The sequence below is a fragment of the Salarias fasciatus genome, chromosome 3 (genome assembly GCF_902148845.1).
Source record: "Salarias fasciatus chromosome 3, fSalaFa1.1, whole genome shotgun sequence".
Taxonomy (NCBI): Eukaryota; Metazoa; Chordata; class Actinopteri; order Blenniiformes; family Blenniidae; genus Salarias; species Salarias fasciatus.
The window spans coordinates 2,706,837-2,721,524 of record NC_043747.1 but is presented as its reverse complement, the minus strand read 5'-3'; the positions used below and the strand labels follow the sequence as shown (position 1 = coordinate 2,721,524).

Below are 14,688 nucleotides of genomic sequence, written 5' to 3'. Positions count from 1 at the left end.
TGTTTTCTCTTGTTTTATTTTGAAAATACCAGAGTTCCTCCCTTAAAGCAGTCCTGAAATGATGCTAGCATCAGCTCTTCAACATGCTAGCTTCTGATGATGATTAATAATTCAACATTTCCTCCGTTCTGGCTTCATCTGGCTGTTCTTAAACACTCATGGAAAATGATCCAGTTTGATGGAACCATATTTCTCTGTGTCGTATCGTTTGATCGACTGTTTCTGTTTACGTTAGCGATCAATAATCCTGCATGCTAACGCAAGCAATGGTGGATAAATAGTGATTTTTTAACAACTTTTATAAAGAAGATGACAGAAATCTGTAACTGTCTTGATGTGTTTGCGTGAATGAAGTTAGCTAGCTAGCTGGTTAGCTGGTTGAGTCAGTCCTCAGTCTGAACTAAAACTTTAAACTCAGGTTGTCGGAGATGTTAAACTGTTGGCCCATTAAACGCATCGCGATGCGACTGAAAGGTAGAACCCTTTTTAAAGAAATGAGCGCTAACGACAGTTAAGCTAGCATTGCCACACACGTGAAAACATTTCTGTATCAAGGTGTTTGATCGTACAGTGTCTTTATTGATGGGTTCTGCTGGAAGTGTGTTAGCGTTCCAGACCGCAGGTTCTCCAGCTGAATGGAACCAGTCTGGACCAGCCTAGAACGGTCTGGATCGGTCTGGAACGGTCTGGATCAGTCTGGATTGGTCTGGATCGGTCTGGATCGTCTGGAACGGTCTGGAACAGTCTGGATCGGTCTGGATCGTCTGGATCGGTCTGGATCGTCTGGATCGGTCTGGATTGATCTGGAATGGTCTGGATCAGTCTGGATCGGTCTGGATCGATCTGGATCGGTCTGGAATGGTCTGGATCAGTCTGGATCGGTCTGGATCGGTCTGGATCGGTCTGGACCGGTCTGGATCAGTCTGGATCGGTCTGGATCGGTCTGGATCGGTCTGGATCGGTCTGGATCGGTCTGGACCGGTCTGGATCAGTCTGGATCGGTCTGGATCGGTCTGGACCCAACTGCAGCCGTACTGAGCGGCTCAGGAAACAGAGGCGATGTGACGGTCTGAGATTATTTCCGAGGCAGCAAGCATGTTGGCAGCCGTCAACTCGGCCCTTGAAGATATTTTGGGCTCAGTGTGTGAGTGTGTGTGTGTGAGGTGTGTGTGTTCTAAAGGAGGATGTGACCGAGCCGTGTGGAGGTAGAACATGAAGAGACATCAGGAGGGAAGCAGCTGAACGCCCGGTCCTGGTGCCTGGAGAGGAAACTTGACAGTTTGATAAACGGAGGAGGAAACAGCGCTAGCTCCGTTAGCAGGCTAGCTTTTAGCATTAGCATGATGCTGAGTCTCTCCTCGTTGATCGGCCCTCCAGCGCCGTCCCTGTTTCTGCCGGCGTCTTGTGAGGACTGGCGTGACGGAGGCTCCAGGTGGAGGTGTGGCCGTCCGTCCTCTGAGAGCGTCCATCAGTCACTGTGACACAGGAGGACCGGCGGTTTGACCCTTTGACCCCCCGGGGCCCTGAACGGCCCCATTACTGTGATGAAGTGCTGCTTCCTGCTTCATGAGGCTCGGCTCCAGCCACTCGCTCACATAGTTCATCTGCTGGGGTCAAAGGTCAGCGCTTCATGTGTCAGTACTGGGGTTTGGTTAAAACATTAATCTAACTCTCAAACTGCTGCTGAGCTCGCAGCACTTCACTGCTGGGCCAGAGCGAGCGCCGACACGACGTCCGCTGGGGGAGGGGCTATCCGCTGGGGGCGGGGCTATCGAAATGGCGTTCTGCAGCTGAGGTCCACCAGATGCAGGAGGAGCCTCTGGGACTGAACATGTCTCTCCCCTTCGCTGGTGGACGGACCGGCGGCCAGCTGTGGAACATCTGCAGCCAGACGATGAGCGGTCAGGGATCCCTCAGGGCTCCGCTGTAGGAACCTCAGGATTTGCAACGGGTGCAGCAGGTTCCAGATGGGCAGATTAGCCTTTTTTGTTTTTCTTTTCGCATTTAATTTCTTTTAAAATTTTTCTTAAACTGTTTTCTTGTCATTTTAACTTTCCTATGAAGTGTTCAGTGTGTGAGAACAAAGAAAAACTGAATTAAAGAAACAGAAATTGAACTATTTTCCTCCAAAAGAAGCTTTTCTCCTCAAACAATTGTTTTATTTGGTTTTCATAAGATTGATTTAAATTTTGATCCGCTTTCAAATTTGAGGGTTTTATTTTTTTTTTTGTTCAACATGTTCTGAAACGGTTTCAAACTTTATCTTCACACTTACTTTCATCTACATGATTGTTTTTAAGCTCAGTTCAGTACTCGGTATTGATCTGACATTTTCTGAGTAGAATAAACACATTAACCCTGAATTAAAGTCTTAAACCAGACTAAAGCCCAGTTAGCGGCTGTAACGAGACATTTAGCTGACGTAGCTAACGATGAGGCCTTGTTTCTTTGTGCATTGCATTACAGCGAGCACAGAGTCAGTATCCTCTGATCTTAAAGCTGAGATGCCCTCTGGTCTAGAACTGCCCTGTAACAACTCCTGGACCTGGTGGAACTGTGTCTCCACCGTCTTGTTTGTCGTTTGTTTTGCTGAGTCATGCCCCCCCGTCACACTCCTCCCCTCGCTCCAGATATTAATAGAGCTCATCAGTGATTTACAGGCGGCGTTTGTTGTTGGCGTGAAGCCAAGACGAAGCCCGAGCCGCCACCGTTTACTGCTGCTTGCAGCCGTGGCGAGGCGGCGCTCTTCAGACTATTTATACCTGACATGCAGGACGGCTGTGCTCCCAGCAGAGGACCGCAGAGCGTCTGAACGGCTGGGACGGTGGGATCTCACACCTCAGAGAGACATGTGGGACACGGTCAAGAGACCTTTCAATGACTTCCATCCGTCCAGGTTCTCACACAGTATGAATACCTGTGATAATGAGAGCTGCTCCACGCCGAACCTTCCTGGAACTGAGTCCTGGGGGAATCCGGTCCACTCATGCTGCAGTCGTAAACCTCAGCAGCACAGGGACACTTTATTTCACTGTATTCTGGAGAATTCGTCTTCATTTCCTGCAGCTGGTTCATAGAGTACCTGTGTTTGTCACCAGATTGCTGGATTGTTGGTCTCTCCAGTATCTCGTTAGTCGAGTCTTGGGCCGTATCGTCCGGCCCTGTGAGCGGGTTCCTGCTTCCCTGTACGAACGCCTCCATGTCTCCAGAGCTCTGTCCTGACCTGTCCTCTCTACTCTGCTCTCCAGAATGGCCTCAACGCCCTGCACCTGGCAGCCAAAGAGGGCCACATGGACCTGGTCCAGGAGCTCCTGGAGAGAGGGGCCTCCGTGGATTCAGCCACAAAGGTGAGAGGTCATGGCGAGGAACCAGCTCTGGATCCTCCAACATCTGGACGTCCTTCAGTCACTACAGAACAATCAGCCTTATGGGCCGATGGAAAGACAAACATGGTTCAGTTCATTAGTTCGGTTGTAGAACTTCATATTCAGCGAAGCTTTCCATCAGTACTTATTCAGGAGAATCTTCCTCTTCACAGTGTGAACATTTCGTGTCCATGTTCATGTTTTGTTGCTGCAGAAAGGAAACACGGCTCTTCACATATCGTCTCTGGCCGGTCAGGCTGAAGTGGTGAAGATCCTGGTGAAACGAGGCGCCGATATCAACGCTCAGTCTCAGGTGAGGGCAGGACTTCAGACTTTCAGTGGGTTTGTCTGCCTTTTGTTTAGTTTCATTGGGTCTTGTTGGGTTTTGTTGGGTTTCGTTGGGTTTTGTTTAGTTTCGTTGGGTTTTGTTGGGTTTTGTTGGGTCTTGTTGGGTTTTGTTTAGTTTCGTTGGGTTTTGTTGGGTTTTGTTGGGTTTTGTTGGGTTTTGATGCTTTTGCTGAACTCTGGTTTAAAGCAGTTGGTCTGTAAACTGTGTTCCTAGAATGGCTTCACTCCGCTGTACATGGCCGCTCAGGAGAACCACCTGGACGTGGTGCGGTACCTGCTGGAGAACGGAGGCAACCAGAGCACAGCTACCGAGGTGAGGGGGATGGGGGGGTGGGGGGGGGGGGGGGGGGGGGGGGGTGGGGGGGGGGGGGGGGGGACGGACAATTGGGGGACAGTGGGGGACAGGGGGGCACAGTGGGGGACAGTGGGCCCAGACATACCAAAGCCTGTTGTTCTGTGTCCTCCTCCGCCCTCCAGGACGGCTTCACCCCGCTGGCCATCGCCCTCCAGCAGGGCCACAACCAGGTGGTGTCCATCCTGCTGGAGAACGACACCAAGGGGAAGGTGCGCCTGCCGGCGCTGCACATCGCCGCACGCAAAGACGACACCAAGTCCGCCGCGCTGCTCCTCCAGAACGACCACAACGCCGACGTCCAGTCGAAGGTACGGCCGCCGCCGCCGCGCGCCTCCGCCCGCCAGGGCTAGCATGAGCAAAGTGGGCTAACGTGGCGCTCTGTGTTCGTGCTAACGTGTCCGTGCTGTGGTCCGGAGGAGGGAGCTGGAGCCGGGTCACGGTGGACCTGGGTAACCAGTCAGCTTTAGCTAGCTGTTGACGGTCTGTGAGGTTCCAGAGGGTTCTTGGAGGACTTGGTTTTCATCTGTATGTGGATGACTTGTCATTTTTGCAGTTTGAGGTGTGTTAGCTGTTTGAGACATTTTAGCTAATAGCTTTGTGATTTTAGCCATTCTCAGCTGTGTGATCAATATGTAAAGTGTGAAAGTTCTCTCTGCTCCATTAAGATCTTAATCTTTCCTCACATGAGTGCACATTAGCGTAGCATCGGTTTTAGCCACATATGCTACAGCGACCCTCAGAGGATTAGTCATCCAGAAAACCAGTGACTCCAGAGAGCAGAGCGACTCCTGACCCTCCACAAGGTCACTTCCTAACGTTCTGGAGCAGGAACCATCGGGGGCAGGATGGGGAAAGAACAGGAGAACTGTTTGCTTCACAGTAGAACCTGGACTGAAACCAGCAGTCAGCTTGATATGACGGATCACAGCTGGAGTTTAACCCTTTAACATGCTGCTCAGCTGCTAGACCCAGTTTAACTAAGTTCAACATAAGACCAGGTTCAGGTTCCTGATCATGTCTAGAACACCCAACTTTAAGAGTTTAAGTCAAGTTTAAAGGTTCTAAATTAAGCTTAAAAAGGCAAAAGTGAGTTTATCGACTCTACGTCAAAGCCTAAAAAGACCAAGATAAGTTTAAAGAGACCAGTTGAAATTAAAAGGATCTAAGTCAAGTTTAAGTTAAGCTTAAAAGATCCAAGCTGAGTTCAGAGAGTCTAAGTTGAGGAAACAGATTCTAAACTGAGCTTAAGACATCTAATCCAAGTTTAAAGAGGTTAAGTCCAGTTTAAGGACCAGTTGATCTTCAGGAGTTCAAGCTGAGTTTAAAGACTCAAGCTTAAAGTGTTGAGTTTAAAGAGACCGAGCTGAGTTTAATGGATCTGAGTCAGGTTTAAAGTGTGTCAGGGAGTGTTGGAGCTGCAGTGAGATCTGAAGAGTCCTGGTCTCAGTCCTAGAGTGTTCTGGTCTCAGTCCTAGAGTGGTCTGGTCTCAGTCCTAGAGTGTTCTGGTCTCAGTCCTAGAGTGGTCTGGTCTCAGTCCTAGAGTGTTCTGGTCTCAGTCCTAGAGTGGTCTGAGGAGTCCTGGCCTCAGTTCCAGAGTGTTGTTTTGTGAGCAGGTTTGTTCAGAACATTTCTTCTGTGAAGACTTTCTGGAGTTGTCTCCAGGTCTGGTTTAAAGTCTGGGTCCAGGTCTACGTTCAGGGTTCAGTCTCTCTTGTATAGAACGTTTCGGGGTTCAGACCAAGATGGCCGCCCGGCGGTAGCGGCGCTGTGCTGTTCTGTGTCGTCTGTCCGTCTGCATCGTTCTCCTTCCTCTGTGTTCCACCTCCTGGTCCTGCCACTAACTGCCTCTTTTTGTTTCCTCTCTCCCCCCCTCTCTGTCTTTAATGCCCCCCCGCCCCGCCCCTCGTCACCCCCCCCCCCCCCCCCCCCCCCCCCCCCCCCCCCGCTGCGCCCGGTGTCTAAGTGTAGCACTGTCCACTGCATGGAGTGTGCCACTGTCTGCAGGTTGTATGGTGGTCGTACTTATCAAAACACACCAAACGCTGCATGCTACTGTCGGTTGTGGGTGGAGGGGAGTGGGGGGGGGGGTGCAGGGGTCGGGTTCTGCTGTCTGAAGTGACGATCCTACCATGTGATGTCTGAACGTGAAGCTGGTGTGGATTCCTGCTGGCGGCGTGCGGCGGCGTGGCTGGAGACGAGACGGCGTTCCTCAAGCCTAAATCATCTCCCATCGCTTCAAATTAAAATACGTATTTCTAGGGTTTTCAGAGTAAAATAACAGATTCTGCTGTACCGACAGCATGATAGTAAAAAAAATTGTGATCTTTTGCACATTTACAAACATTTTTTTTAACATTTTAATGTTAGTTTGTTTCCAAAAATAAAAAAGAATGAATTTAAAGACAACTTAGCAACTTTAGCCCAGTGAAAGTGGCGATTAGCCGCTTCCTCTTCTCTGCTGGTTGCCTGCAATATATTTGATTTGTAAATGAAGAAATTATTCAGGAAGTGAGACCCTGAAGAGCAAACTTTAGCTCAGTTCTCCTGCTCTGCTGTTTATCTGTGACATGCTAACAAATGCTAACACATAAAGTAATGTTAAAGGTGATTAAAATAAGACAAAAAAAAACAAATAACTTTTGAACTACTCGACTTTGCTGTTGATCTGAGACATGCTAACATACGTCACAACAGTACGATGCAGAAAACTGATACTAAAATGAGCAAAAAGGGAAATATGAGATGTAAAAGTAACAATGACTCCACTCTTTTTAGCTAATACCATTTCCATGCTAGCATCGTCAAAATTTTAGCCTTTTTTGCTCCTGATAATAGAGATAAATTAAAGTTTTGTTGTTGCACACACGGGTTTGATCTCGGTGCTCTCCAGCCTCGCCGTCAGCCGTTCGGCGTGGAACCGCACGGTCGCTTCTGCGCCGCCGTGCATGCACCACGGTGCGGCGCCATGCTAATGCTAACTGACGTGTCGCTCCCTCGTTCCCGCTGCACACAGATGATGGTCAATAGGACGACTGAGGTACAAACACGCTGGTTCAACTCTCCTCAGACCCTTCTGTTCTCTGCACGCCTCACACTTCCTGTTTCATCCAGCGTCAGATGCTAGCATGCACGGCTCCGCGCTAACGTCTACATCACTTCTCACCTCAGTGCTTTTACTTTTGATGGTCTCTCATCCAAATGAAGCTGTATATTTCTTTTTTCTTTCTTTCGTTTGCATTTTTGTCCTGTAATGTTTGAAGAATGTGCAGTTAATCTTGATTTTATTGTGAAAAGCTGAGTGTTCTTGGTGCGTTTGCCTGGTTACGTGTCACTTCCTGTTGTGTTGCATGATTTCTCCAGATGAACCAGAGACAGTGTTGACCATGCAGACTGCGGCTCACTTTACAAACGGTTAATCCTCATCCTGTGCATGCTTCACAACGTTCAAGGCTGCCAAAATAAAAATGGAACCTTTTCATCAGATTTTCAGAATGCTAAATTTCAGAGCGACGAAATAAAAGTCAAATGTTGTTTTTACTTTTTTCTTAAATATGTTTTTCCAAAATTAAAGCTTAAAAATAAGTAGAATGTTTTTTCAACTAAGTTTAATTTCAACAAATTGATTTTAAATGTCTATTTTTTTTAGTTGAGAATGATAAAATAAGTTGACTTTTTTAAATAAACATATGAATATATGATATAAATAAATATAATTTAAAATAGATTAGAACTGGTTCATTTAAAATGTTTTATCTTTGTGATGGAAACATGAATTTCTGACCATTAAAAGAAATAAAGTGAAAAATTTGAATAGCTAAATGTTTTTTTTTTTTTAAATAAATCATGAACATTGGGTTTTTAACTGTTTTAAATCTTTTTCAGAATCCAAACAATTTTTTGAATAATTGTTTTTTTTAATTTTTTTTATGGCAGTTTAACATCAACAAAGTGTTTTTTTTTAATTTTGAGTTCTTTTTTAGGGTGTAAAATTAATTTAAAAAACAGGTTAAATTGTCTTAAAATTTAAAGCAAGTTCACTTTAAAGTTCATTTAAATTAAAATAATTTTTCACGGTACTTATGATGCTCTGATCAAATGATTTCATTTTATTTTGAAAAAGCTTTGAAGACATACGCCTGTGTTATTTTGCGATATAAAATGTAAATGTGTACTGCTGTGTTCCTGCGGTCTAGTGCTAACGCCGATGCTAATGCTAATGTATGCTAACGGTAGCGGCCTGAAAATCTTTAGCAGCGGTTGACAGGTGGAGTTGTTTGGCTAACGTCGATTAGCATGCCGCGTCCACGCTAACCTGATTTGCTCCATCCTGAGCTTCTTGACTGTCAACTTGTGAAACCATCACGTTGGTCACTGTGTTCTTCACACTTTTGTAAACCACTTTCTCACATTAAATCGGACCCACACTTACAGAACGGCAAGGTAAGGCAAGACTTTCAGCCCTCCTCCACCCTGCTCTGCAAACCTCTAACGTCTCTCGTGTTTTCCTCATCGCTAACTAATGACCGACTCCGTTCACCTAGTGCACTTTGGTGTCCGAGGGAAGCTCTTCCTGGCATTTCATTTCTTTATTTATTTTCCATTTTGAAAACGACCTGAGTCTGTACGTCTTCTTCTTTTGCCTCCTGATCCTCACTCTTCGGTTTGTGTTTCCACCTGCATGGGAGTGATTTCCGTCTCTACAGGTTGTTTTGGCATTTTTATGAACAAACAGAAAGAAGTGAGGTTCATGTCTTTTTGTTGGGTTTCTTTGAAATAGCATTGCCTTTTTCAAAGACTTTTCATTGGTTTTCAGTGACTTTTTGAAGATTTTTTATCGATTTTCATTTGTTTTCATTGACTTTATGAAGACTTTTCAGTGATTTTCATTTTTTTAATTGACTTTCTGAAGACTTTTCATTGGTTTTCATTCATTTTAAAAGACTTTTTGAACATTTTTCAGTGGTTTTCATAAAGTTTGGGAAGATTATTCATTGGTTTTCATTTGTTTTCAAAGACTTTTTGAAGATATTCGATTTTGATTTAATTTTTGTTAGTTTTCATTGACCTTCTGGAGGCTTTTATTGGATTTTCATCTGCATTTTGAAGACGTTTCATTGGATTTTATTCACTTGTTGAAGACTCCATTGGTGTCTGATGATTTTTACTTTTTATTGACCTTTCACTGATTTTCATTTGTTTTCATTGAGTTCACGAAGACTTTTCTTTGGTTTCTGATGATTTTTGTTACTTTTCATTGTATTTCATTGACTTTCTGGAGACTTGTGATTTGTTTCCGTTACTTCTGGTTTCTGATGTCTCTTTATTGATTTTCTGAAAGGTTTTTAATGATTTCTCATGAGTCATTGAACCTTTCATTGACTTCCCTTTGCTTTCTGTTGATTGTTGTTGACTCTTCAATTGTTTTAGTTGCCTCTTTGTTGACATTATTTTGACCTTCCATTGATGTTTATTGCTTGTTTCGTCTGCTGCATGCTGGGAAATCTACAGGTGGAGGTTTAGGTGCTGCAGGTTTTGGAGAGGCTGATCACGTCTTGTTTTTGTGTGTGTGTCTTTGCCGTCATGTCTTCCAGAGTGGCTTCACTCCTCTGCACATCGCGGCCCACTACGGGAACGTTAACGTGGCCACGCTGCTGCTGAACCGCGGCGCCGCCGTGGATTTTACCGCCAGGGTGAGAAAACGCCACAACGTTGTCGGAGTTGTCTTTGGTCGTTCGCTGACCGCTGTTTGTTTTGCGCCCCGTCCAGAACGGGATCACGCCGCTGCACGTCGCCTCGAAGCGTGGAAACACCAACATGGTCCGTCTCTTACTGGACCGAGGCTCTCAGATCGACGCTAAAACCAGGGTGAGTACCGCGGGAAACGGCTAGATGGCTAGTCTTGACAGCCGTCACGAAGTTCTGACAAAGTGTTAGCTGTTGTGACTTTATGCAGACTTCAGAACCAAATTCAGAGCAAGTCTGTAAAATCTTTTATACCAACAAACATTGTGTGAAAGGAAGCAGCACCGATATTCAACAAGGGGCTAAAATGCTAACCCATTTCTCTAGTTTTGGTTAACCAACCTGATTGCATGCTCTCAATATACTAGTTGATGCTAAAGCGTGACAAATGCTAGCCCGGCCGCTGCTATGATGCTAAGTTGATTCTGTATTCATGTTAGCTAGATGTGGACCACATGGTGTACCGTGACTTTAGCTAGGCTAGCACCAGCTGGCTTCGCCGTACATCCAGCTTGAAGCTAACCTCTACTGGCCCGCAGCGTTAACCGGCTGGTCGCGTGACGTTTACGTGTTTTGCAGGACGGCCTGACGCCTCTTCACTGTGCGGCTCGCAGCGGTCACGACCCGGCCGTGGAGCTGCTGCTGGAGCGAGGGGCGCCTCTGCTGGCCAGAACCAAGGTCTGCAGCACTCGGCGGTCCTCAGCTTTCCTAGCAGTCAATGTCACATGCTGTGAAATCACAGCTAAACAAGAGTTTGTCATGGATCTGTCTGGAGGTGGCTTCATGCGTTCGACCTGACGTAGCCTCCTCTACAGAACCCTCCTGACATCCAGTCTGAGACGTTCTGCTGTTGTTGTGGCTTCCAGAACGGCCTGTCTCCGCTGCACATGGCGGCTCAGGGCGACCACGTGGAGTGTGTCAAACACCTGCTGCAGCACAAAGCCCCGGTGGACGACGTGACGCTGGACTACCTGACGGCGCTGCACGTGGCCGCGCACTGCGGCCACTACCGGGTCACCAAGCTGCTGCTGGACAAGAGGGCCAACCCCAACGCCAGGGCGCTGGTACGACCACCGACCTGTCTGAGAATGCTAGGAGCTAGCCGAGGTTTGAAAACCTGAAAACGCAGAGGTCTTTGAGCCTTCCTGAGTTCTCGGCTTCCTCCGCAGAACGGCTTCACTCCGCTGCACATCGCCTGTAAGAAGAACCGAGTGAAGGTGATGGAGCTGCTGGTGAAGTACGGAGCGTCCATCCAGGCCATCACCGAGGTGCTGAGAACTTTCCTGTTCTCCTCAAGCTAGCATGACTGGCGAGTCCTCTCAGCCAGGTCACCGTAACGACCATGCTAACTCTGCGCTTCCGTCCTGCAGTCGGGCCTGACGCCGATCCACGTGGCGGCCTTCATGGGTCACCTGAACATCGTGCTGCTGCTGCTGCAGAACGGAGCGTCGCCCGACGTCAGCAACATCGTGAGTGTGGACCAGCGGAACGTCCTAGCTGTTTTTAGCATGGAACACGCCGCTAAATCCACTTCTCATTAAGATTTTATCAACACATTGAGTCATACACATGTCTGTTTTAGCTAAATTATTGATAGTTTTTCTCTCATTGTCTTGTTTTATTTGCTTTTCGTCTTAGAAATCAATTATTTAATACTTCCTGCTGGTCTAAGGCATGCTAACCCTTTATTTATGCTAATAAGATTCAAATTAGCCCAAGTTAACATTATCATGTTGCCAATATGGGAGAAAATTGGCCATTTTTGTAGTTTTTTGGTTTTTTATTTGTGACATGAGATTAGCATCTATGCTAGTTTCAGTGCTCCTGCTGCGTTGTTTGTTCCAGCGCGGGGAGACGGCGCTGCACATGGCGGCCCGGGCGGGCCAGGTGGAGGTGGTCCGCTGTCTGCTGAGGAACGAGGCCATGGTGGACGCGCGTGCACGGGTGAGCCCGTTAGCGCCGCGCCCGCGCGCCGTTAGCGCTCCAGCAGCACTCCGTTAGCGCCGCGTGTTAGCCGCCGCTCGCTAACGCCGCCGTGTCGCGCGCAGGAGGAGCAGACGCCGCTGCACATCGCGTCCCGCCTGGGGAAGACGGAGATCGTGCAGCTGCTGCTGCAGCACATGGCGCACCCCGACGCCGCCACCACCAACGGATACACGCCGCTGCACATCTCGGCCCGCGAGGGCCAGCAGGAGACGGCCGCCGTGCTGCTGGAGGCCGGGGCGTCGCACTCCGAGCCCACCAAGGTCCACACTCCACCTCTAACCCCAGTCTGAACTGGTTCAGTTACTTTAGAAGTTTGAGTAGTTTTGATTTCATTTTGTCTGTTATTTATTTATTTATTAGGGACGGATATGTCTTTGGAAATATATTTTTAAACGATTATTTATTGTTCAAATCTTTGGATTGCTGATTTTTGGATACTGTTGCCATGGAAACCAGAGAGTCTGAGAACCTGCTGGGTTCTCTTCAGATCTGCCTCATGAACAAGCAGCTCCCTCTGCTGGCAGATGCGTGGAACAGCAGGAGGAAACACTTAACTCTTCTCTTTAGAAAATCATTCACACTATCTATTAATAATCCATTATTAATGTAGTTTTCCATTTTTTAAATATTTCTAAATGTATTATATCTTAATTATCATCTTTTTTTATTCTTCTATTAAACTTTAAAAAATCTTTTTCAATTTGTATTTCTTGATTAGGTGATATTCATTTATTATATAGTTTTTTATCTGTATAAATTGTTCAATCTATATTTAGTTATTCTAATACCGTTTTTTATGTGTTAGTTTAAATGATATAAATTTCTAAAAGTTGATTAAGTTTTTCTTTCACTGTGAAGAACAAATATTGATGATTTCCAAGAGAACTTTTACTTTGAAGGATTCATTTTATTCTGAAGGATAACTGACCAGAGACTGACTAGGTTGTTTGGTCCTCGGTCTGCAGAAAGGTTTCACTCCCCTCCACGTGGCGGCGAAGTACGGCAGCCTGGACGTGGCCAAGCTGCTGCTGCAGCGCCGCGCTCCTCCGGACTCGGCGGGGAAGGTGAGCGTCCCTCGTCCTCCTGTAGGTCTTCGTCGCAGCTGGACGTCCTGACGTGTCCCCCCTCCCCCCCCACAGAACGGCCTCACCCCGCTCCACGTCGCAGCGCACTACGATAACCAGGCGGTGGCGCTCCTGCTGCTGGACAAAGGGGCGTCGCCACACACCATGGCCAAGGTCAGAGCTCACTAACAAGCAGCGTTGCTTCCTTGTAATTTGACACCAGCCTCATCCTGCTTGCTGTTGTTCTGTCTGACCTGTGTCTCACATGTAGCATTGAACATTTGTAATTTGACATCAGCCTCATGCTGTACGCTACGAGGTGCAAGCAGCATGAGGTGAAAGCACGGTCTTTGCTCATCAAGGAGTTGTAATTTGACACCAGGATCATCGTCTTTGCTAGTTGCCGTTCTGTTTGGAAGAGATATAAAGAAATATGCGGCTTTCTACCTACCCGCCCTCATATGCAGCATGCAACACATGTAATGTGGCATCGGCATCTTTGTATATGGTGGCTAGTAGCGTTTCCGACAAGCAGCATCTTGTACTTGTAATTTGACACCAGCATCATCTTTCAAGGTGGCTGGTAACTTTTGTGATGAGCATGTAATTTGACACCGGCCTCAGGGAAAACATGGCCGCTGACGTTCTCCTCGCGTCCCGCAGAACGGCTACACGCCGCTGCACATCGCCGCCAAGAAGAACCAGATGGACATCGCCCGCGTGCTGCTGCAGTACGGCGCCGACACCACCGTGCTCACCAAGCAGGGCGTCACGCCGCTGCACCTCGCCGCCCAGGAGGGACACGCAGACATGGCTGCCCTGCTCATCGGCAAGGGGGCGCAGGTCAACGTCCAGAACAAGGTTCGACTCCGGAACCGTTCAGAGCGGCCGATCGGCCGCAGCCGTGGTCAGACTGACACGCTGACGGTTAAAATCCTGCTGTTTGACGGTTGTTGTGTTTCCCGCCGCAGAGCGGCCTGACGGCGCTCCACCTGGCGGCTCAGGAGGACAAAGTGTCCGTCGCCGAGATTCTGTCCAAAAACGGAGCGAACCTCGACCAGCAGACCAAAGTATGAGCGCTGACGTTCCTTCAGACGCCGCGTTAGCTTCCTGTGTTGACGTCTCACTGAACTTCCTGTCTCTGCTGGTCGCGTTGCAGTTGGGCTACACGCCGCTAATCGTAGCATGTCACTACGGTAACGCCAAGATGGTGAACTTCCTGCTTCAGAACGGAGCCAGCGTCAACGCCAAGACCAAGGTAGGTCAGCTAGCCGAGCTAGCTAACGTGGCTAAAGGAGGGTCATGTGACAGAAACGGACAAAACAGAAATGACTAGCAGAGCTAAAGTGGCTAAAACTGCTAAAGCTAAAAGCAGAGTCTCACTCCTCCGTCGTCCGTCTTCACCCTCAGAACGGATACACTCCGCTGCACCAGGCGGCTCAGCAGGGAAACACACACATCATCAACGTACTGCTGCAACACGGAGCCAAACCCAACGCCATCACTGTGGTACGGACACACACACACACACACACACACACACACACACACACACACACACTGCAGGAAGGTGACTCTTTCCCTCTCCGATCAGAACGGGAACACCGCCCTGGGTATCGCCCGCCGGCTCGGCTACATCTCGGTGGTGGACACGCTGAGGGTGGTGACGGAGGAGATCATCACCACCACCACGGTACGACGGCTGCTAGCTAACAGCTAGCTGCCAGCTAACAGTTAGCTGCTAGCTAACAGTCAGCTGCTAGCTAACTGTTCCCGCACCATACGGTGTGTCGTGAAGTGTTTCCAAGGTTTCCGTTGCTCCTCGTT

At 47.9% G+C, this 14,688-nt stretch overlaps 1 protein-coding gene across 2 annotated transcripts in view; it reads left to right on the top strand.

Annotated features, from left to right (window-relative positions):
• The window catches only part of ank2b (ankyrin 2b, neuronal), a 72,905-nt gene that overhangs the window by 20,600 nt on the left and 37,617 nt on the right, over positions 1-14,688 (top strand). For both annotated transcript variants that reach the window (XM_030086861.1, XM_030086854.1), the window contains exons 3-23: positions 3,249-3,347; positions 3,580-3,678; positions 3,928-4,026; positions 4,191-4,376; positions 7,083-7,106; positions 8,501-8,509; positions 9,661-9,759; positions 9,836-9,934; positions 10,391-10,489; positions 10,678-10,875; positions 10,981-11,079; positions 11,182-11,280; positions 11,657-11,755; positions 11,860-12,057; positions 12,763-12,861; positions 12,937-13,035; positions 13,525-13,722; positions 13,833-13,931; positions 14,021-14,119; positions 14,272-14,370; positions 14,456-14,554. In XM_030086861.1, the coding sequence (XP_029942721.1) occupies positions 3,249-3,347; positions 3,580-3,678; positions 3,928-4,026; positions 4,191-4,376; positions 7,083-7,106; positions 8,501-8,509; positions 9,661-9,759; positions 9,836-9,934; positions 10,391-10,489; positions 10,678-10,875; positions 10,981-11,079; positions 11,182-11,280; positions 11,657-11,755; positions 11,860-12,057; positions 12,763-12,861; positions 12,937-13,035; positions 13,525-13,722; positions 13,833-13,931; positions 14,021-14,119; positions 14,272-14,370; positions 14,456-14,554 (2,298 nt within the window). The remainder of the gene's footprint in view (positions 1-3,248; positions 3,348-3,579; positions 3,679-3,927; positions 4,027-4,190; positions 4,377-7,082; positions 7,107-8,500; positions 8,510-9,660; positions 9,760-9,835; positions 9,935-10,390; positions 10,490-10,677; positions 10,876-10,980; positions 11,080-11,181; positions 11,281-11,656; positions 11,756-11,859; positions 12,058-12,762; positions 12,862-12,936; positions 13,036-13,524; positions 13,723-13,832; positions 13,932-14,020; positions 14,120-14,271; positions 14,371-14,455; positions 14,555-14,688) is intronic.